This window comes from Hirundo rustica, chromosome 2 (assembly GCF_015227805.2).
Source record: "Hirundo rustica isolate bHirRus1 chromosome 2, bHirRus1.pri.v3, whole genome shotgun sequence".
In the NCBI taxonomy this organism is placed as follows: Eukaryota; Metazoa; Chordata; class Aves; order Passeriformes; family Hirundinidae; genus Hirundo; species Hirundo rustica.
The window spans coordinates 53,205,434-53,226,890 of NC_053451.1; the positions used below are offsets into that span (position 1 = coordinate 53,205,434).

The window sequence follows — 21,457 nt, forward strand, 5'->3', positions numbered from 1 at the left end:
GTTGGTGGCATCAGTCCCAAGAGCAAACCCTAAGGAACATCACTTCCTTGTTATTTTCTGTAATTCACCAGTGTTACGCTGTGTACATATCTCAGGAATATAGCAGCCTTTCACTGAGCACATGAACCAAAAAGCATACCATTCAAATCACTTTGTCACTACCAAAACCTTTAAAATGAATCAATAAATATAATTAGTGAAAGGAGGGAGAAAGGATTAATACCATCCAAACACCAGTTTGTGTGTTCATGAATTAGCAAAATGAAAGCATTGCAAGTTTTCCAGAATGGGAAAGATGATCCAACCTGTCAAGATACAGTCCAGCTGTGAAGGGTGTAGGAAGCGGAATTAGACCCAGGGTTTTGTATTGTTGAAAGACTAATTTCAAATTTAAAAGACAAGAGTTACAATAAAATAAACTTTAAATACACATTCTACAAAAGCCATACTCTTCAGTTCCTCCTCTTGCTGTCAAAAGTACCTACACACACACGGACACACACGTAAGAAAAGATGACCTTTCAGTTTATTGTTTAAAATACAACTTTCAGGTCAAATGATCACTATGCACTGACAGTGCCTCCATCCGTAAGAAACCATCCCCCTTGACATAATGATCCTTCATTTCAAGGGCATGCACTTTCCCAAATCTCAAATCTCCTGAAGAAGTTCCTTCTTTTCCTCAAAATACTTCTGAAACCACTCAATATGTTCAACTTTCTGCTTAACACTGAGGTATGGGTTTTTCGAAAGCCCACAGATGACTAGTTCCATGAAGTGGCGGATAGGTCCTTCCTTGGGAAAGCTCTCGAGGTGTTTCTCCAGAAAGATATGTTCATGAAATTCAGCATCATCCTCCATCCCTAACAGAAAGACAAAGCAAAAAGGATAAAGTTGTAACAATAATATAATAGCAAGTTTAACAAAGTAAAAAATAATATAGTTTGAAAATAATCTTAAATTAGTAAAATTAATGGTTCTGCTCCCATTTCTAAGAATATGTAATATTTAAATCTACTTTCTGGATTCTTGAAATCTTGATAAAAGCCTGCTGGGGTGGAAGTAGGAGGAATAATTATAACCATTAATCAATCTTCTTGCTGAAATCCGGTTTGTTTGATACTTGAAAATTTTGATTCATCATTGGTACCACCTTTTAGATTGCAGGCACTTTCTTCATAAATTTTTAAAGAGAACACTGATTGCCTAAATTCTGCAGAGGATTAAAGAATACAAACTAGTCTTGAACAAATAAGGCAACCTCATAAAGTATCAAATACTGAACAGCTAACAAACACATGTCCATTCCAAGCCGTGCTTTTAACATCCTACTGCTCTCAAATGGGCACAGAATTTTGTTTTTCTGACATTTTCTGAATCTGTGAGCGTATGATGATGTAAAAGTCTTGTGCATCTCACCAAATGCTTTTAAGTCATAGCCATCACCAAATATGATGCATTCAAAAGCCTCCACAGGACATGGGACAAGGGATTATTGGACATAGGGTACATTTTTGTTCCTCCTCCTGTGGGGATTTTTGCTGTTTTTCATATTATGATGGTAAAGACTCAGAACATGAATTCCTACATACAGAAAAAAAGACTGCTTTTGCCATTCCTAATTCTAAGGGGAAAAAAAAAAAAAGCAATCTGGGATTTGTAATGAAATATTTTTCTTTAGTTAGATATACATGAAAAATTTTATTTGATCTCAATTTGCTTGCACTCTTACATAAAATCTGTTATTAGAGAAAAATATTGCACCACTTCAAGATGACAAAAATGAGAAGCCTATACCATACAAGTGAGTATGATGCACACGTTTTTCTAAGCTAGCTAGTAATGTTTTTCTATATTATTTGATAAAATTAAACCAGAAGTATTAAAATTGAGGTAATTAAGCCACATAAGTTCTAGGCTTTCCTCATAGGTAGAGCTTTTACAGTTTCAGAAGAAATGATGCACATCTCTGGGATGGAGAAGTCACTCAAATTGTTAAGTTTGCATTACTTTTTTCCTGCTTTAAACTTAAGGTATTACAATACCTGAAGAAGCTGAGAAATACCTATATTTTCCTAGAAATGTGTGAGCACAGCAATACCACAGCTGCACACCACATTTATCTCCACTGTTCTTGAAAAATGAAAGCACATTTCTTCTTCAGAAGCTCTCTCCTTGTTCCTTTATGTTGAAAGTTAAAATAAAAAAAAAAAAAAAGCCAAGTAATGTCAGCTTCAGAAAGTGTGTGTGCTTGGAAAACTATGTCCACAGACAGAAGCAGTGATGATACTTTCACTATGCCACCCATGGTGGCTTTCCCCCACCAAGAGGAGGTAGAATCTCACTGTACCTGGATGCTACTGGTTGCTTTTTCCAATTAACAACCTTTCCAGATTTCCATACTTTTGATGGTCTCAAAGATCCAAGAGAACTAAACCAAACAAACTCACTACTGAAAGAATCCAAATAATGCTGACAGTAACATTTGGCCTTCTGGATGCTCTTCTTTTGGGAAAAGTTACAGAGTAACTGGAGAGACTGTGTCTAATAAATAATTTCACCAATTTTCATCTTTAACCCAAAATGAGCAATTTAGGGTCTCACAAAAATTCAGGTCAGAAAGAATATTACATTATGTATTCTGCTCTCCCAACTGTCCAAGACTGTACATGGTTTGGGGATGAAGTGTTAAGTCCAAATATTTCAGTTAGACCACATATTTCAGTCCTCAAAAAAAGTAAAGTGTGCATCACAGAAAAGGAGACCACAACTGCTCAAAGTATCAGAGGCTGAAGCCTCTGGTGGGAACAGATTAGATGAGATAATGACTCCCCTCACCCTTAGCAAGCCCTGACTCCTGCTGCAAGCCTGTCCCTCAGCCTCTCTTGCACTGTCCTCAGAAACATAATTTGAAAACATATGAATGGCAGAAGTCTGAAGCAGAGAATTTTCTTTTTCAGCATCAAAACAAGAAGACACCAACTCTCATATCCTGTTTCAAACCCCCACACAACACACTACAAAACAGAAAGTCTGGGAAATTTCTCCAGCTAAAACACTAATCTTTCCAAGACATGACCAATCTTGTCTTAAAGATGTCAATCCAAACACATGATATTCATCCCTTATAGCGAGTGTTGCTGGCATACTATGAAGATGACCGAGGATTCAGATGTAATGAAAAAATGTCCCTGTCCAGAGGGTTTGGACTAAATGATCTGTAAAGGTCCCTTTCAACACAAAGTATTCTACCCTTTTAGGATTTTTAGAATTACATCAGTCATGCTCTTCCATAAGTCCCTAGAACAGACCCAGAGTTAGTAAAGAAACCCCAATGCAATGGTTGCATAACTCTGCAACGCTCTTGGCAAGATGATCCAATACTTCTCTGCTGGGAACAGCAGCTCGGCTAACCAGCAACTAGAACAGGACTTGGTGAATTTCTGTCTGCAGAAGCAATCAGAGGCAATTGAGGAATTAATTTTCTGAGATCTTCCTATCACTTGGTGCAGTAACAATCTCTGGCCCACCAAAAGCATTTGCTCCTCATACTGAGGTGCTAAGGCAAATTCGAACCTATAATCTGCTCTGTCCTTTTTAGCTTTTTGACTCATTATGGCGTAAGTGCACAGAAATAATGAGGCACAAATAAATGTCTTTCCCGACTTTTTGCCATGGCAATCATGGAGCAGCATTAAAGCTACTTAGAAGAAGGAGAGGCAAGCAGAAAGAAGGAGGAGTGAGAACAACGTTACGCAAGCTAGTAATGGTTTGCTAAACTGGTAAAAATTAATCAGAGGCTGGAGAGACAGAGAGGAAAAAAAAGGTCATTTTCTGCTTAACAGTGACTTCAACTGCATTGGACAAGGGAAAGGGCATGCAGGTAAGAGCAAACAACAGGGCAGTAAGGTGGGGGGGAAGATTGTTGCTGGCCACTCTAGCAAGCCAGTATGTCTAGCCACATCTTCAGATGTTCTCACCAAAATCATTTCAAAAACCATGACCTCGCCCTGCTGCCACAAAGCACAGCACAGTGCCTTGGTGAAGCACTCTAACGAGAACACCAGAGATGCTCTGGAGCCAAGAAAGAGTTACAAGAGGTTGTCTCTCTTTTTTTTTGTATTTGGTTTAATACTTTAAAGGCTTTCAGAGTGCTAGAAATCGAGTATACGTGCTTCCTCAACAGAAAATTTAATTGTACTTACATTTTTAAAGCCACATGTTTTTGGCATAGAAGAATAATCACACATTTCTGGATACAGAACAAGCTGAAGTAATTTCCTCTTATTGAGGGAAACTGCCGTTACAAAACTGCAAAATTAACAGCAGAAAGGGGTACCTTTCTCTTGCAGAGAAACTGAAATTACAGCATGTTGATATAGTCAGAGAGAGGTTCTCAAGCTTTTAACTGTGCTTTGACACACCTGAGGTGATTAACAGTCCGTGGATGGCAGTCTGATAGGACAGAACTTACTGACTTGGTATTTCAGCCTGAGAGGTGACAGGTTTTGGAAGGCTCCACTGGAATTTTCCACATGACTAGGCTTTGTGGACAAATCAATAAAGATTCTTGTTGTAACTATATGTAAAGACTCTTTGTCCGTCGCCCGCCCCATCCCAGACAGCGCGGTTCCAGCCGCACGGCTGCAACAGGGAAACCATTGCCCGCCAAAGACACTTTGTCAACTGACGGCCCCAGACAGCAGGGTTCCAGCCACATTACAACACAAAAACCATTGGCCACCGTGGTTTTAAGCTTGCAAAAACATGACTAGAGTATACTTGGATTTCTACATGATGGAACAGATCAATTCTGGGAGCAGTGATTAAATTCTGTGAAGAAACTGCCAAATAAGATGAGAATAAACATTAAGAAACAATGAAGCACATTATTCAATTTGCAACTCAGTACAGGACAGATTTTCAAAGACTCCGAGCTTCAGATACTAACCTGTTTTGCTCTCAGTGACTGAATCATTACAAAGCAGTTCTGTTTGATGTCTTTAAAGTCTTAAAAAAAAAAAACCCAAACCCACAGCCAAGCTCTCCCTGAAGTTATGAAGTCCCCTTTCCTATACTGCACACTTTGTGTAGTTGTTCTTCACTTCCTTAACATTCACTCTCTCTGCTGGCATAACTTCACACGGAGCTTTTTTTTTTATGGTAATAAAAGAAAATACTGTGCACAAAGATGCCTAATTAACATAGATGCCCAGAGTGAGTGAATATTGTGACTGTTTATTCTTATGAAACAGACAGAACAAAGGGAGCAAACAACTGCTTAACACTTGGCCTGCCCAGATATAGAACTGGCAGATAGCTGGTTGGGATCTGGCAAGACACTTGGTCCAAGAGCCACACCAAAGAACAGAATCATTATAAGCATTATAATGCATTATATGCATTATAAAACATGCACAGCAGCTTTAAGATTTCCCCAACTTCTGCTAGGAGCTTAATTTAAAGAAGTTGCAGAGTAAAAGGTATTATGTAAGAAACTTGAACAGCCTTTTGGTGTTAAACACATTGGGGGCGGGGGGGGGAAGATAGGGAGTCATCCCCTTTTGGCAGCAGCCAGTCCTCCAATCAGCCAAACCACCTGAAAGACTTCACCTGAAGAGTGCCAGAATGAGTCCATCTGAAGCATCTCTAATCTGGGACAGTCAGGAAGTTATGTTTGTTTACTATCAAAAGCATGACTCACAGCTGAAACACTATGTTAAAACAGCCAAAGGTCAAATATGCTCTAATTTTCAGAAAAGATGAACTGAGACAGAAAATAAAAGCTTACTGTGCACATACCAACTTCATTGTCAATCGGGAACTCCCACAGTATTCCTTCTTTTGTCCACTGGATCATCTCCTCAAAACCATTTCGGGGAGGCTGTGCAGTTACTGCTGCAACCTCCTTTGCAAACTCCAGATCCCAAATTGTTGGTGAAGATACTAAAAAAGAAATTTTGTAAAGATCTGTCAGCAATCAAAGACTTCTCACTAGCTAAGAAAAAGTCCTTTTAACATCAGTCTTTACAGAGAATAATACTTCCAGCTACGCACGTTTTTCTGCCTTAAATACCTTTCTCAAATGAGAATTCTCTGTTGACGTGAAAGTTCATTAGGCTCTCAAATGTCTGATGAAAAGCTATTCTGAACTCCCAGGGGAGTATTTATTTTTATTTCTTTCACATAAAGCAATAATTTAATTTTTCCAAAATCGTTCTTCGGTTTTGTTGTTTAAAAAACGTAGATACAACAAATTCTGAACTTGACTGGTACACTGTGCTAAAGGAACCTTACTTCTACAGGAGTTTTCAAGTTCTTCAAACTACATTCTCCTTCAGGAAAACAACTCAAATCTACAAGGGATGGTAATTCCTTCCCCAATGCTCCTAAGTGTCCCAGTTTTTGTCTCACAGGCAGAGAAACCATGATTTCTTACTCTTTTCACAAAGCTCAACAATTCCTTTAGGGACATATCTTTCCTGATGCTTTTTTTTTCCCTTTCTTTTTTTAAATCAAAGTGCACTCATATTGCAGCAGATACTCTTCTTAAGGAGTTCCTGTCCCTCCACCCAGGAGAACTGGTCATGAGCCCAGACTGAACCACTTCGCTGAACTGAAGGGAACAAGCTGTTACCAGAGGACAGGGAGGGACCTCTGGGAGTGTCCTGGGCTGCTGTCGAGTGAGCTGGCCTAAGCTGCATTCCCCTTTGTTTTCCTGCCTCCCTCTGTTATCAATTCATCCTCAGCTCCTCAGAACACAGATCTTCATGTGGATTCGAATATTACAGTCCACCTGGAGTGGATCATAGACAATAACCCATTATTTTACTGCTCCTGAGTGTAAGTACTTGAGGCCAAGATATAACTCCATCCTCCCCCTGCCCCCCCCACTTTAAGAGAAAACACAGTGAAAGGGAAAACAGAATTTTTACATACAGAAAAGTGTTTTCAGGGAGTTTTTGCATTAAATCAGAATATGATTATTCAAATTACTCCTTAAGAGGGAAATTTCCACAACTATATTACCAGGCTGACTACTTTGATTTGAGGGCTGGAAGTAGGAATAAAATACAGCTACAAGACAACATGAGAAACCATACCAGAATGAAATTATTGTCCACATCATAAAGAAACTAATAAATCCTCTAACAGAGGAAAACAGAATCTCATTTGTCAAGCTCGCAGTAGAGGTGATAAAGATTATAATTTCACCTCATGAAACAGAATATAATACTGACATTATATATTAACACTTAGGAAGAGTATTTTCAGGATGGCAATTTCCTTTCCAGTTAACATTCAAGTTTTCAAAGTCAATACTCAATACTTAAAACAAAACTTGTTTTTCTGTTACATATAAACAAAATTTAACCTATTTTCTCCTTTAATATGAACTAAGATAGTGAAAACAAATGAATCAAGGTATCAAGCATCACACTGGTATTTCCCAAGATTAATACCCCAAAAATGTTTGTCATCAGGCTTAGTCAGTAAGCCAAGTAATCAGCTTCCTGGTCTAGAATACAACCTAGATTTCCTCAAGGCTATCTGGAATCAAACAAGGAAACACCACACAAAAGGCTGAAAGAAGCTTACATCTTAACATCTAATTACAAATACAATAAAGTGCACTTGCCCTCTTAAACAATTTGTACACATTACAATTTTGTGTTTCAAAAAAAGCGCATCTCAGCTTTTACCTGGGGTGACTACTATGAGCCATTGTGTCTGCGTTCTGTTCGTGCAAAAAAGAAATCTTATATTCTCACCATTCTACCTATGTAAATTTGATTCAACTCAAAATCCATTTTCTTGAACACTGCTTTTGTTAAGACAGCTAAAAACAAACACTACATCATTCTTTATGTTTTTTACATGTAAAATGGACCAGTTTTAAGGATACTGGCAGTCTTAAAGAACAGCAAACTGAATCCCATTCTAACAAACAACATTCATAGAGGTGGCTGTATTTAGAAAGTTCACAGCTGCTTGAAAATATGCAAATGACACTATTTGACATTTTACTAAAAAAAAAAAGTAATCAAATTAATATCTCCCTGCAGTTTCAAGTATAAAAAAAATAAGATAAAAAAACTACTCAGCTAGAATCTGGCAAAAACTTACAGTTCTACTCTTGAAACAGAAACAAATTCTCTTAATTTTATAAGATTTTAGAGAGGAGTACTACTTCTGCTGCTGCTGCTAGCTTTACATAAAGTTCTAAGTCACTACACTGGAATAAAGTCTGTTTTTGGAAAGGGCCTCAGAACAGCTGAGAGCAAACAGTGTATTAAAGATCAATGCTACCAATGCAGTCTCACTGTTCACAAAGAAAAGCGAGGAGCAGCATTCTCTACATGACTTGCCCATGTTCACACCTTCTTGGCCAAACTCAGCCTGCATTAAAGCCAAGTCTTTGTGAGTGAAAGCTATCCCCGTCAGGCAGCATTGAGACTGTTCCCACAGGGCTGTGCCATCCCATGAATATGAAGGAGAGTCACACTGGTTTTGACTTCAGTTTTGGTATCTTTTATCTCACGTGATTTTTGGCACGTACATTTAGTGGATACGGAATTGGTTGGGAGGTCACATCCAGATGGTCCAGGGCTCCTGGACCATTCCAGGGCCCCATCCAGACCATGCATTCAATGGTCAAGAGCTCAGCGTCTGGATGGAAATCAGTGACAAAGCGGTGTCGCTCAGGAATCCATTTCAGACCAGTATTGTTCAGTGTCTCCATCAACACCACAGACAGTGGGGTTGAGTGCACCCTCAGCACATCTGCAGGTGACACCAAGCTGAGCTGACATATGTGAAGGGCAGGATGCCATCCAGAGGGACCTGGACAAACTCAAGGAAGAAGCCTCATGGGAACCTCATGAGGTTCAACAACGCCAAGTGCAAGGTGCTGCACCTGGCTTGGGGCAACCTCCAGCATCTGCACAGGCTGGGGGATGAATGGACAGAGAAGTCCTGCCAAGAAGGATTTAAGGATACTGCTGGATAAAAAACTGGACATGAGCCAGCAATGTGCATTCACAGCCCAGAAAGCCAACTAGAATCATAAAATGAAGCAGGATGTTCCATTCTTCTAATCATGAAGATGATTAGAGGGATGGAACGTCCCCCCTGAGCGGGCTGGGGTTGTTCCTCATGGAGAACAGAAGGCTCTGGGCTGACTTTATTCAATCTTTACAATACTTAAGGAGAGCTTGTAAGAAAGATGAAGACAATTTTTTGTAGGGCCCACTGCAAGAGGACAGGTGGTTTCAAACCAGAAGAGGGCAGATTCAGATTAGACAAAAGGAATAATTTTTTTCAAATGAGGGTGGTAACATACTGGAACAGGCTGTCCAGAGGAGTGGTAGATGCCCCATCTCTGGAAACATTCAAGGTCACGTTGGGTGGGGCTCTGAGCAACCTGATCTAGTGGAAGAGGTACGTGCTCATCACAGGGGGGTTGGAACCAGATAACCTCTAAAGATCCCTTCCAACCCAAACTTTCTACAATTCTATACATATATGAAGAACTTCACAATGGGTGAAGCAAGGTGTCATTTGTCAGCTGCCTAGGGATCTTTCCAGGTCCATCTGGGACACCAAACAAAAGCAGGCCCCACAGCAATCCAGTGTGTAGTCTTGGCTTCCTACTACCCTGCTTATGTTTAGCCACCAGCACTTTGCTTCCTTGGGATCACAGACTCACATTTCCTTGCAACTTGACCAAATAAGCTGGAGCCAACACACCCATCCTCCAGACCGGCCTTACACTCACAGAAATAAGACTGACCTTTGTGACAAAAAGCAAGTCATACTCTTCAAGTTCACTAACAGAGCGCCCTGATTAGCACAGAAAACATTTCATTACACTGCATGGAAGTTTCACTCGGTAAAAATCAGAGCTACATCAAAGTAGTAATTTCTTTTATCAGGCTGAATGCAGAAAGTGAGCAGGTCACATCTCCTCACAAAAACAAATCTCTTGATATTTTAAAAATGCAGAGCTTAGCCTCACTGCATTTTTCATTACTGAATTTCCACTAACCTGTTTTCAGTGCATGCTCTGGTTCTGTAGGAGCCTTAGTGAATATATTAAGCCTCTTTCCTACTTTGAGACTTCTATAAACAAAAAAAGAAAACCGATATTTAGTATTTCACAATACCTTACAACATTGCCAGATAACAAATTAAAAAGTACAAAATATTTTCATGAACTAACAGATCTCTGGAGACAAAAAAAAAAAAAAAAAAAAAAAATAGTGATTCTCACTAAATTTTCAGGCCTCTAATCAGAGAGTGTTTATGGCTTTACTATTTGTCTGTAACAGAGCTTCTCAAAACATTTCCACGTGAAAGAAAGAGCATAAATCAAGCACTATGTTTGCAGTCAATTTTAACTGGAATATTTAGGAATCTGAACAAAGGTAAACATTATCAAACCACAGTACTTAAGTGATTTTACAAAGCTGTGACTATCTGAAGACTTGGGTTTTTTCCCTGTAAAAAATATATTGCACAATTCAGGAACAGAAAAGGCAACAGCTAAATCAAATAATTCCTGCTTTGTGACATAAATAGCCCTTTTGGAAGATTACAAAGCCATCTTCTCTGCCATACAGCAAAAAGTCAGAGTATATCCATATGATATATTTTCAATAGCATCATCCTGATGCTCGCTCTTCTGAATATAAAAATATTTCACTCAACTTTCAATCACATTTATCATTACTGTAAGTATATACAAAAAAAAAAATTAATGAGTTCAACAAGTAATCAAATTCTTGTAAGTGAAAACAAAAAAACCCCAATGTCTTTAGAATCAATTTTGTTTTTAATCGTATTATCTTCCAGGTTTCCACTGAAATTCCAACAGTTCTTTCATTTTGTTATTACATATCCACTGTTACCCTGTCAAGATTTACCCTTTCTGACCTTAAAATTACTGGAGATTTCTAATGGCCTCAACTACTTCTGCAAACCTAATCCTGTCATATTAGTTTTTAGTGATGAAACTACCCTGGATCTATTTCAGCATAGAACAATCTAGTTACAGAGCCTTAAAAGAATGTTGATTCAGGATTATATTTTCCTATCTGTGTGTAACTCCCAATGACATTGGCCAAAGATACATGCATGTCTTGGAAGAAGGTTTATTTTAAAACTACAAGTTTAAATTACTATAAAGCAACACCACTCATTTCGTTGCAATGTACTAACTCAAATTTAGGTATTCTTCCTAACCCATTCTTTTCTTACTATCAGGTGATAAGCAAACCATTAGATTTTCAAGCATGCAGGAGGGACTTGGGCCTGAAACTGGAGACAGTTTACTCACTACAGGGATTTTAAAAGTGCTGTTTCTGAAGCACAGTTCCACCACACACAGAATACTATACATCTACTCACCCATGAACTCATGCTTTTCTTTTCCTTTGTTACCTAAATTCTGTCTTCACCCTGATCTATCTAAACACAAATGATTCCCTCAATTTTCAGGCCATAGCCCCCCAAAACGGGGATTAATTTGGAAAGTAAATTAATTACAAGAGAAGTTAATCTTACTAAAAACTGCTAGGGAAAGAATTCATTGAGAAGGAATGCGATCATGAGCTGCCATGGGAAAATCCAAAGACTACAGGCAAGAAAAACACAGCTTACAGGAATAAACCAAAAATGTAAAAGCACTCCTTAATTCACTAGAAAGTGGCCACATAATACAGCAGCAAAATAAACTTAAGGAATACCCTGAAATCACATGTAAACTATAAAGTGAATTTCACCAACAATTATAACATCACAGATAATAGAGAAATCAATTGCAGAATGAGGTGGTAATAAATAAATAAATAAATAAATAAACCAACATTAATATCCCTTTAAAATCCCAACAGAATGGATGAAACTTTTCTAAACATAGAACATTATCAAGTTTTGTAGAGGAGGAAAGCAAGTTTTCAAAGCCTCCATTTCCCAAGAAGTTAAGAAACTGACATAAAATTGTATTATGCATAAGTCAAAATAATTTAAACTAGTGAAAACAAGCACAATTACATCTCAGCACCAGGTATGTTTAATTATCTAAAATGTAATATTTTTTAAAAAGCACATCATTTGATTAGCTGGTTGCCATTAACAACCTTGTTTGCACAATTTATTTCAATGCCAACAGTACTTTTCCTGAAAAATATTTAAGTAATTTCTTTAAGCTCTGAAGTACTGCAACATTAATATGTACAAGTACATTTAAAATATTATCCATTAGTAACTGCATGCTCCTTGTATTGGAAGCAAACACAGCAAAAATACCCTCTGGAGTCCACAGACTGAGTCGATGATCTTTCACGCCTTATTCTTTGACCATCCTCATCCAACTGCAAGGACATGAGACCAGATATCCTCGCACGCCTCTGGGCTGGGGACTGCCTTTTAATGGTCATTTCTGAAATAACGTCACTGAAATGAAAAACATGAAATGTAAAAATACAACAGGTTGACAAAGCAAGGAAGTTTGTCATCTGTATTAACTAGAAACTCTATTCTCAATTGGTTTCATAAGCTTCTATGAGACAGTTATGCAGTCCTCAGAAAATACACCCATCTTTAATCTATGAAACACTCAAGGTTGTTTTAAACCATTTGTTACATTCTATGTATGAAAAGTGCTACTTTAGCCTATTAAATCTACAACTAATGCTTTCTTTTAAATTACTTAGTTTGCAATTAAAAAAAAATCATATCTGTATACCAATATTCACATATTGTACTAGGCATGTTTTGCTCAAGCAAATGGGCAGTTTCTCTGGATACAAGAAATAGGTTGAAATAGGGAGGTAAAAACCACCATTTTTATGGACAGGAACCAACAGTGCCCAGGGACAGAGCTGTGCTGCTGCAGGCCAAAAGGAAGCCTGCCCTCACACATCAGCTGACATGGGCCAATCATGCCACCCTAATAAGTAGGTCACCTTTCCTGATCCACTGCAATCTGTTGCATTGCATAATCATATTACAGCATTAACAGACCACATCTTCCCTCGTAATTCTGGAGCGAAAATCATACACGAAAAGCAAATGCTCTGATCTCTTCCCGCACCATACACAGCTCGTTCTGATTGCAAAGGGCAAATCACAACCCCTTTGTGGCCCTGTCTGTGAGCTCCCTTTAATGGCAACTCCACTGGCTGGGAAAGACCAAGCTGGTAACTCTTCCTCACAGCCTCCTCTCCACCCAACCACTTCCAGTCACATACAGTAATCCCAAATTGCAGCGCTCAAGTCTTAAGACATCAATGTGGTCTCAAAAAATAAAAATAGGCCAAGTCACAAATCCTGCATTATCCATTTTATAAAAATCTGAATGAAATTCAAACTATGCTTTTGGCAGTGCAAGCCAAAAGAGATTTTACTGACAAGAGAGAAATACTTCTGGAAAATTGTAAAAGCTAATTGCCACAGAAAAACAGCATGATTTCTCTTCAGTCTTAGATGTGGTTTCAAATGGCAGAACAAGAATAGCACAGCTCTTCCAGTACCTACTCTGAAATAAAGGCATCTGGAAACAAGTTGGAAATAATTTAATTAATAAAAAGCAATCTCAGATTAGCTGTATATCTCGCATTAGAAATTACTGTGAAGTGGCTGCTGGCATTAGTGAGCTGGTGCTGGGCCAGAGGCTTGACACACTTATGAGGGTCAAAGGGACATAATTCCTAAGGTCAGCCACACACAGCCCAGCCCAACAGCTTGACTCAGCTGTGACCTAAAGGCTGGTGTGTTCCCGTGCTTCAGGGGACTTTAGCCTTGCTCAGAGAAGGTCTCTTCCCTGCCTTATTTGCGGTTTTGCTCTGTAGATGTGGAAATTACATTACCGAGCTATCAGAACACACAGTCAATGGTATCAGTTCCTTGCTAGGAAATCCTAATGTCACCCCACCATTGGTATATGAACATTTCTGGCAGCAACATTCATTACTCCATCACGAAAAGTGCACCTGTACTAACAAAACTAGAACTCCAAAGATGTTTTTTAATGCCTTTTGAACAAAAAAAATATTGGTTCAAAAAGTCACACTCCAACCCCAGTGTACCCATAGTAGCTAGATATTACATATTACCTCATGTTCCAACACAACATTAAAAGCCCAAGTTCCTACATACACCTGCCTTCCAGAGGTGGGAAGTGGCAGGACTTTTGTAACAACCACAGACTCTGTCTCTTTCCTGATTATCAGCCAATAATTATAATACATAAAAAGGAGACCCAAGGAGCTTTAGATATATTCTAACCAAAGCTCTAAATTACTTTTTTTTTGTTCAGTTCCAACATAGGAGCTGAAATCGTAGGGCTGCAGATTTCTTTTTGGTGCAGTGCTGTTGTGATTTCCATTGAGTGAAACTTCAGCTCACACCGAGGAAAATAAATTCCTGTATTGTTAATATTTTTCCCTCCTAGTGAATGCTCTGACTCTGTGCTTTCGACAAGGCAATGACTGCATACAACAGTGACCTCTGGAGGCCTTGCCACAATCCTGGTAGAACAATTTGTACAAAAGATCTGGACAACATACAACTCACTACATACTACAAATCAATGGCAGTATTCAGTTTTTTGCAGTTCAGCACTATGTGGCTCTACTGCTTGTGAAAGTATCTTGCCTTTAAATATTGTAAATAACTGAGGAATACATATTGGCTTTTAAAATGTGTCAGTATATTGAAAGCAAAACCTTTACAGAAAAAAAGGGAAAGTTAAATTGCATGTCTTCCCTTACTGTTAAATAAAACTCAACACAAAATAATCACACAGGAACAAAAGTGAACACTTTCTAATATATTAAAAATATCTTCATCCATTGTTTGGATTGAGTTATCATGGAGCATAAATCACGCAAAATCAAGTCTGAGGGCTGCTGGGCTTTGTAAAATCAACATTTTTAAACACTAGTCAGAAACCTGAAAGTACTGTATTTATCTCAAAGAATTAAGAGGTCAGTACTAACTCTAAAAGGTTACTATAACCACGTTTTCTGTCATGAAAATAAGCATAAATCGCTGGTCCTTCTTGAAAACTCACCCCCTGATAAAGAGTTTCTGTTGCTAACTCTTAAGGAAGAGAACTAAAACTTTTCAGCAAATGGCAGCAGGAGGAGGAGTGGATTTGCTGGGAGAAACAAGCTAGGTCACAAAGCTGCCTCAGGGAATAGAACTTGCCAGCTCAGAGCACAGCAAGCCAGCCATGACATTCCAAAAAGGCTGGTTCTGGTTGAGGAAAATACACTTTTCTAATGATAGCGCTTCATCCACAGGCACATCATAAAATATCACATCTTAACCCACCAATCAAAAATATAGAGGCACTATATTGCTGCAGCTTTTAAATTTCTGAACAATTTAAACTCTCTTTCAAGAGAAAAAAAATTTTTTGCTTTGACTACGACTTCCTTAGTCACCGTCTTTCTTCCACAGCAGCCAGAGCTGGGTCGGTGCTTCATGGAAAGTGCCATAGGCAATGAAAGAGAGAGCCTGTGATGCCAGCAGGCAGAGAAACCACACCTAGACAAGAGCATGTGCACCCTAAGGAAGGGAGACTGGCACATTCCAGGTTGGGCACTGCATATGTTAGCTCACTCGGTGTCTCTATGGTCCATCAACATCTTGGGTACACAAGTAGGTTTCAGTTACATTTCAGGTGGTCATGCACAGCCCATGACACTACTAAGACATTTGTGTACTCTGTCCTTCTAAAGAACCAAGTGACAGAGAGGGAACAAACTCCCAGGTAATTAACAGTTTAATGGACATATGCACTATATAAACAGTCCTTATATCTGAAGAACAGATATTGTGCTTAACTTTGTTATTCACTGAACACTGTACACCCCAGCCTGTGCAATCATCTAACTCAACCTGTTTGCAAGCATCTGTCTCTTTCTTCCTTAATTTCCACTCAGGCAGACAACACTAGCTATGTTTGCAGAATGCTGATAGTCATTCCAGCAGATCCTTCATTGATACCTACAAGTAGAAATACATGTAACCTACAAATGATAATAGATGGGTCAAGCTTAGATCCTCAACTGGGGTAAATTCATTTTCACAGAATAAAACTAAGATAAGCAGCTTGCAGTTCGCACTGCAAACAGACATAAAAAAAGGTTTCACACTCGTATTTTGGTAAAGATTCAATTTTCTGTTTGGTTCAGCGTTTCACCTGGATCTAATGCCTTATTTTCTGAGTAGTTATTTGAATCCTAGCTGAAAAAAAAAAAAAAAAAGAAAAAAAAATTTGTCTTTAACCATCATCCAAAAGAGCTGTATGCACAACTGTTTGAGTTTCCAAACAAATGTTTCTCATCTGTTTGAAAGCCACACTGGAAACAGAGTTAAGCCAAGAGATGAGTTTCATGCGTTGACTGGAAAGTTTTGAAAGGAAGGGTGGGGCTATAAACAGAGTTGCTCTAGTTCAGTTCTGCAGAGCTGTCATGAAAATTCACCAGTCCAGACAGAATGTCTGAAATGTCTACAAATCCATCCATTGTGTGAGAATTTTGGAAGCTTGTGGCAAAAAGAAAAAAACCCAAACTCACAAAAAGAGCTGTTATTTTGCTAGCCTGTCCAAGAAAGCAATGATCCTGGGCATGAAAGCCATTCTGTTTCTGCAAAACCACTTTAGAAAGATCATGGCAAAATTAAGTGAGTTTGGTATAACCAGATCAATGACATTACTAATATTCATTAATCCTAAGGATAAACTGTCCAAAGGTATCTTTTAGGGCCACCTTTCCAACACAGAAGGCAGTCACCTTCAGGATGACATTGCAAAATCAGAATTTCTAATGTAATTGAGAAGAATGATCAATACACAGACCGTATGCTAAGAGTTCCCCCCTTCTTCTGTTTATCTGTGGTTTCTTCATGTCTTCTTAGTTGTGCAAGCAGTTCTGATTCTGTCTGTTTCTTGTCGTGTGGAAAGGAAGATGCAACTGCAGAAGCAGCCTTCACCAGTTCTGGATTTAAAGGTTTGCCTCTGTAAACAGACAAAACAGACACAGAAATAAATAAACAAAAAGCCATTAATGTATTTAAATTGTCATTTCTCTACTGCCATTTTATATCTTAACTACTCAGAAGCTAGTCATATATTTTCCTAAACAGGGGTGGCCAGTGAGACAGGCAGGTTTGCCCCTATAATGCCTTAATTATCAAATGCTGAACGACTCTGACAAGCCCTTGCTCCCCAGCCTGGGGAAATGGCAGCCCTGTGCCACTGCACAGCCCCTCGGACACACAGCTTGGACACCACCGGCAGCACAGCCCTGTGGGGTGATAAATATGATGTAACACATCGCGAACATGAGCAGCTCCAAAGACTCAGCAATCACGATGCCATTCTTAATTTTTCTTCAGTTTCGCTGTATTTTATCTGAACAGTATTTCCCCTCTCCCATTAAAATAACTTTCCACACGCAGGTGCTAATGCATCATAATACACAATCTCACTGTAAAAAAGGGCAGCATATGGTTGACAGCATACAGCACCTTTTGCCCAGATTCTCTCCTGTGATTTACTCCAGTCTACAACTGTGCACCACACTCTGTCACAAGATTCTTTACCACTGCTAGAAATTGTTTATTTTGTTCTAAATAATGAAAAAGAAAGTTGAAATAAGAATAAAACAGGCTAAGAAAAGTTTGCTACACTTTACCGTTGGGCATCTTCTGTAATTCCCTGAGGCACAGAACCTTCACTGTCTGGGCCTTCCAGCTTGTCCATGGCTCGCTTCTTGTTCTCACTGGCTTTTAATTGTTGGAGTTTCTTCCTGTAGCTCACTTCCACTTTCATATTACCAATAATGTCTAACAGCTGCTGCTTTGGTGTTTCTGCTCCATCCTCCTGCCTCTTAGCTGCCCCTTCAGGTGTGCTCTCTTTGGAAGCAGCAGATTTATCTTTGTCTTTAGAAAACACACTGCTTGTACTGAAGAGTTCCTGTTTGCTAGATGATATACAAAATTAGGAAACAGGAGTTAAAAGTAGGGTCCAAGGCTGAAATTTGTAAATCTACCAAAAACCCCAAAACAGCAGTTACAGCTGTCTAGGCCCAACTGAGTGCAGCCTGAGTAGTTAAGTACATGTCAAACATGTACCTTCTGACTCCTGAGAAGGGCTGGGATGTGATTTCAAACTCTTGCTTACTTATGGTTTCCTCATCACAAATACGAAGTAAACAACTTTACACACCATTTATTTGTGGAGGAAATAATACAAGAACTTAGAACAGTATTTCTGCCTCAGGTTTGAATTTACTGCTACTTAAATTCATTGGTACTATAGAAAAATCACCGAAACTCTTAATATGAGTCAATAAAGAGATTGCTCCCAGCCATCTGAAAAAAGACTGTACACACACACTTAACTTCTCATATTTTCATACTTGTGTCACTACTACAGATTACATTCCCCTACTCTGGAACATGGATTCTGCTGCAAGTTAACCCAGTAACAAATAGGGAAGTTATCTGGGTTATAGCTCCTCCGCTTACTTTAGCACATCACTGCAAAGAAGTTGAGACTGACACAGTGCAGCTGAAGATGAGATGCCAGGGACAGCAAGAAGCTGCTCAGGAGATTCTGCAGCACAGACACAGCAGCATTTACCAGAGTAGCCATCATAAAATTCAAAGAGGTGTTCTCTGTAACATTCTAAAATGCAGCAGTTACACCTTTACATTCACACGTAATTACTCTGTTTAAAAAGCACCCTCAAGTTACAGGAATTAAAAAAAAACCCTAAATATTTGATTCAAAATAAAAATCTTCAATAGATTTTAAAACACTTCCACAAATCTCACGGAACTGTGGCATACTCTCCTCCTCACACACCTCTCTCCTTGGCTAAAAAGGGAAACTGCCAGTTTCAGCAGGCACTGCATCACATTTTGGTCACTCTGCACTTGAAAAACTGTCAGCATTAAACCCTAAATTTCAATGCTCAGAAGGAACAGGAAATTTTAAGGAAAGCTTTAGAACCTCATTACTGGGACGATGGTAGGAGCCTGGCTCTTCCACCGGGCACTGTTCTCCACAGCTCTCCTCGACAATTAACTCAGGCTGTACGCCCCTTAAAACTATGTAACCATTCAGAAATCACAGAATCATAGAGTGTTAAAGGGTTGGAAGGGACCGTAAAGATCACCTAGCACTAACATTCCCTGCCATAGGCAAGGACACCTCCCACTAGACTGGGTCACTCAAGGCCTTGAACACTGCCAGGGCTGGGGCATCCAGAACCTCCCTGGGCAACCTGTTCCAGCATCTCAACTCTCAAGCTAAAGCATTTCTTCGTAATACCAAGACTAATTTTCCCCTCTTTCCATTCGTACCCATTACTCCTGATGTAATCTGTACCCATATTCCTGACAAAGAGTCTCTCCAGCTTCCCTGTAAGCCCCCTTCAGACGCTGGAAGGTTGCTGTGAGGTCTCCACATAACCTTTTCTTTTCCAGACTGAGCAGCTCCAACCTTCTTCAGCCTGAGCTTTGCCCGTAGCATCAGAAAAGAACAGCAAGGCTGAAAGCCCCCGGCACTCAAAGCCAGCAGCACATTGCAGTTTGCATCCCTGTATTTCATCTACCATCCAGTTTGCCTTCTGCTGGGGAGCTTGGCCTCGGAAAGCAAACACAGCTACCAAAGAACCCGAGCTGCCTTGCACACGAGGCCATGACAGCATCGGTGCTTGTTCAAAAATATCGAGGAGTTTTGAAATAAAAGAATAAATGAACGCACAACTGAGCTGCCACTGAACTAGCTTAAAATCTTTCCTTAGAAACGAAGAATTCCCAAACACTGCTCTTAGCCCGTACTTTGAGCAGGTACAACAATGCCCAACAGGCCGCGCCGCTCAGCTGATACAGGCTGCAAAATTACGGTCAGGTCACACGAGGGGATCATTCACACCGCTCCAACATGGGATGGAGGGCGAGGAAAGCAATACGAGAAATACGGCCCACGCCACTCGCCTCTGCCCGACTCCATTCCCCGCCGCCTTCTGCCCACCGGTGTCACCGCCACCCACTCCCGGTAGGCCAGGTGAGCCCCGTCTCTCTGAAGGCCGCGCCCCGGGGCACGGCCGGGCTGACGGCAATGCCGGCCCCGTGGGCCGGGTGAGGGTGCAGGGGAGGCCGGTACCTGCGGGCCCCGCCGTGCGGCCGCGCCGCCCCGAGCAGCCGCGCCGCGAGGCCGCCGCCGCCCCGCACGCGGCACCACATCGCGGCACCGCCGCCACCGCCGCCCGCGCTCCCCGGCGCCGCCGGCCGGCAACACCAGCCGCGCACGGGCGTTCCGCGCAGCAGCGTTCCGGCCGGCCCCGCCCTGCAGCCGCTCCCGCGCAGAGCCGCTCCCGGCCGGCTTTGCCGCTCGGCGCCGGGAGTTCAGGTGAGAGGAGAGCACTGCCGGCAGGTCGAGGGAAGTGATTCTGCTCTGCTCAGCCCTGCTGAAGCCACGTCTGGAGTGCTGTATCCAGCTCTGGGCTCCTCTGTGCAGGAGAGACAATAGGTTAAGGCTCGCATGTTTCTAAAACATGCTTCAAAAACGTCCCCAGGCAAATGTGCAATCTACCCTGGAAAGGCCAGCACTGTCCCATCTCTTACAGCTGACTGTAGTACATCAGTACACAAAGCACTGTCACCTGCGTAAGGCCTCACCTGCAGCAGCCATCTCCCTTTTCCTCCATGTGGCACTGTCCTCCTTGATCCGCTTCTCCTAACAGTCTGAACAACATCCACTGCAAGGTGCTGGGGGAGCTTTGATGATTCTGTAGCTCTGGCTGCTATTCTGGGACAATACTTGCCAAGAACTGCCATTCATCCTCCTGGACAATGAGGATTTCCATATGAATTAGGAAATGCAAACTGCCTTACAGGGAGCAAAATGGTTTGCCTGTGGTCGGCTGGAGATGGTGTAGAGCCCAAGAGATAGCCTTGGACTGCCGGTACCTGCAGAGTGAACAGAAACACACCCTGCAAAGGAACCCTTTCCTCCCCCACATCAGACAAGTTTCCATGGCATCCCCCTGTCAGCTTTCTGTCTCCCAAAGGTTACACATCCCTCCACTGCCAAAATGGAGAGGAGTTGTGCCGCTCTGTCACACGGTGGACCATCACATCCCAAAGCCAATGACACATATCCCAAGCCAGACCCCTTGAGTGTGCCGGAAAGCGCTTCCACATCCCTGCAAAGCTCTCACGAGTTAAAGTCTCCTCACACTCGTCCTATTTCTGTCATGCCTAAATCCTATGAGGTTAAACTCCAAACAAATTGATACCTCAACTTAGGAGAGTCTATCAGGAGTTGTGGCCGTTCTTCCACGGTCTCCCTACACACACCAAGTGTTGCATTCAGGGTATGCAATTCCTACGTAAATTCCTCTTTGAAACAAAAGAAGTGCCCCACAGCAGC

At 40.7% G+C, this 21,457-nt stretch overlaps 1 protein-coding gene across 2 annotated transcripts; it reads right to left on the reverse strand.

The window, feature by feature from the left end:
- Nucleotides 1-504: 504 nt before the first annotated feature.
- Nucleotides 505-20,747, reverse strand: MRPS31 (mitochondrial ribosomal protein S31). Of its 2 annotated transcripts, none has more exons than XM_040056727.1 (7): nucleotides 20,704-20,747; nucleotides 17,709-17,996; nucleotides 16,871-17,029; nucleotides 12,310-12,456; nucleotides 10,049-10,122; nucleotides 5,803-5,946; nucleotides 505-863 (listed from the first exon to the last, which is right to left on the reverse strand). In XM_040056727.1, the coding sequence occupies exons 1-7, from the start codon at nucleotides 20,730-20,732 to the stop codon at nucleotides 652-654; spliced, it is 1,053 nt and encodes a 350-aa protein (XP_039912661.1). In that variant the 5' UTR covers nucleotides 20,733-20,747; the 3' UTR covers nucleotides 505-651. The 2 variants fall into 2 exon arrangements, with proteins under 2 accessions (XP_039912661.1, XP_039912662.1); XM_040056728.2 differs by lacking the exon at nucleotides 20,704-20,747 and adding an exon at nucleotides 20,189-20,236.
- Between the last annotated feature and the right edge of the window lie 710 nt (nucleotides 20,748-21,457).

Coding starts and splice junctions, on each gene's coding strand:
- MRPS31 (XM_040056727.1), bottom strand. CDS start 20,732: ATGGAGGAAAAGGGAGATGGCTGCTGCAG. Junction 10,123..12,309: donor CAGTCTGTGGACTCCAGAGG/GTATTTTTGCTG, acceptor TTTTGTTTATAG/AAGTCTCAAAGTAGGAAAGA. Junction 5,947..10,048: donor AGAGCATGCACTGAAAACAG/GTTAGTGGAAAT, acceptor TTTCTTTTTTAG/TATCTTCACCAACAATTTGG.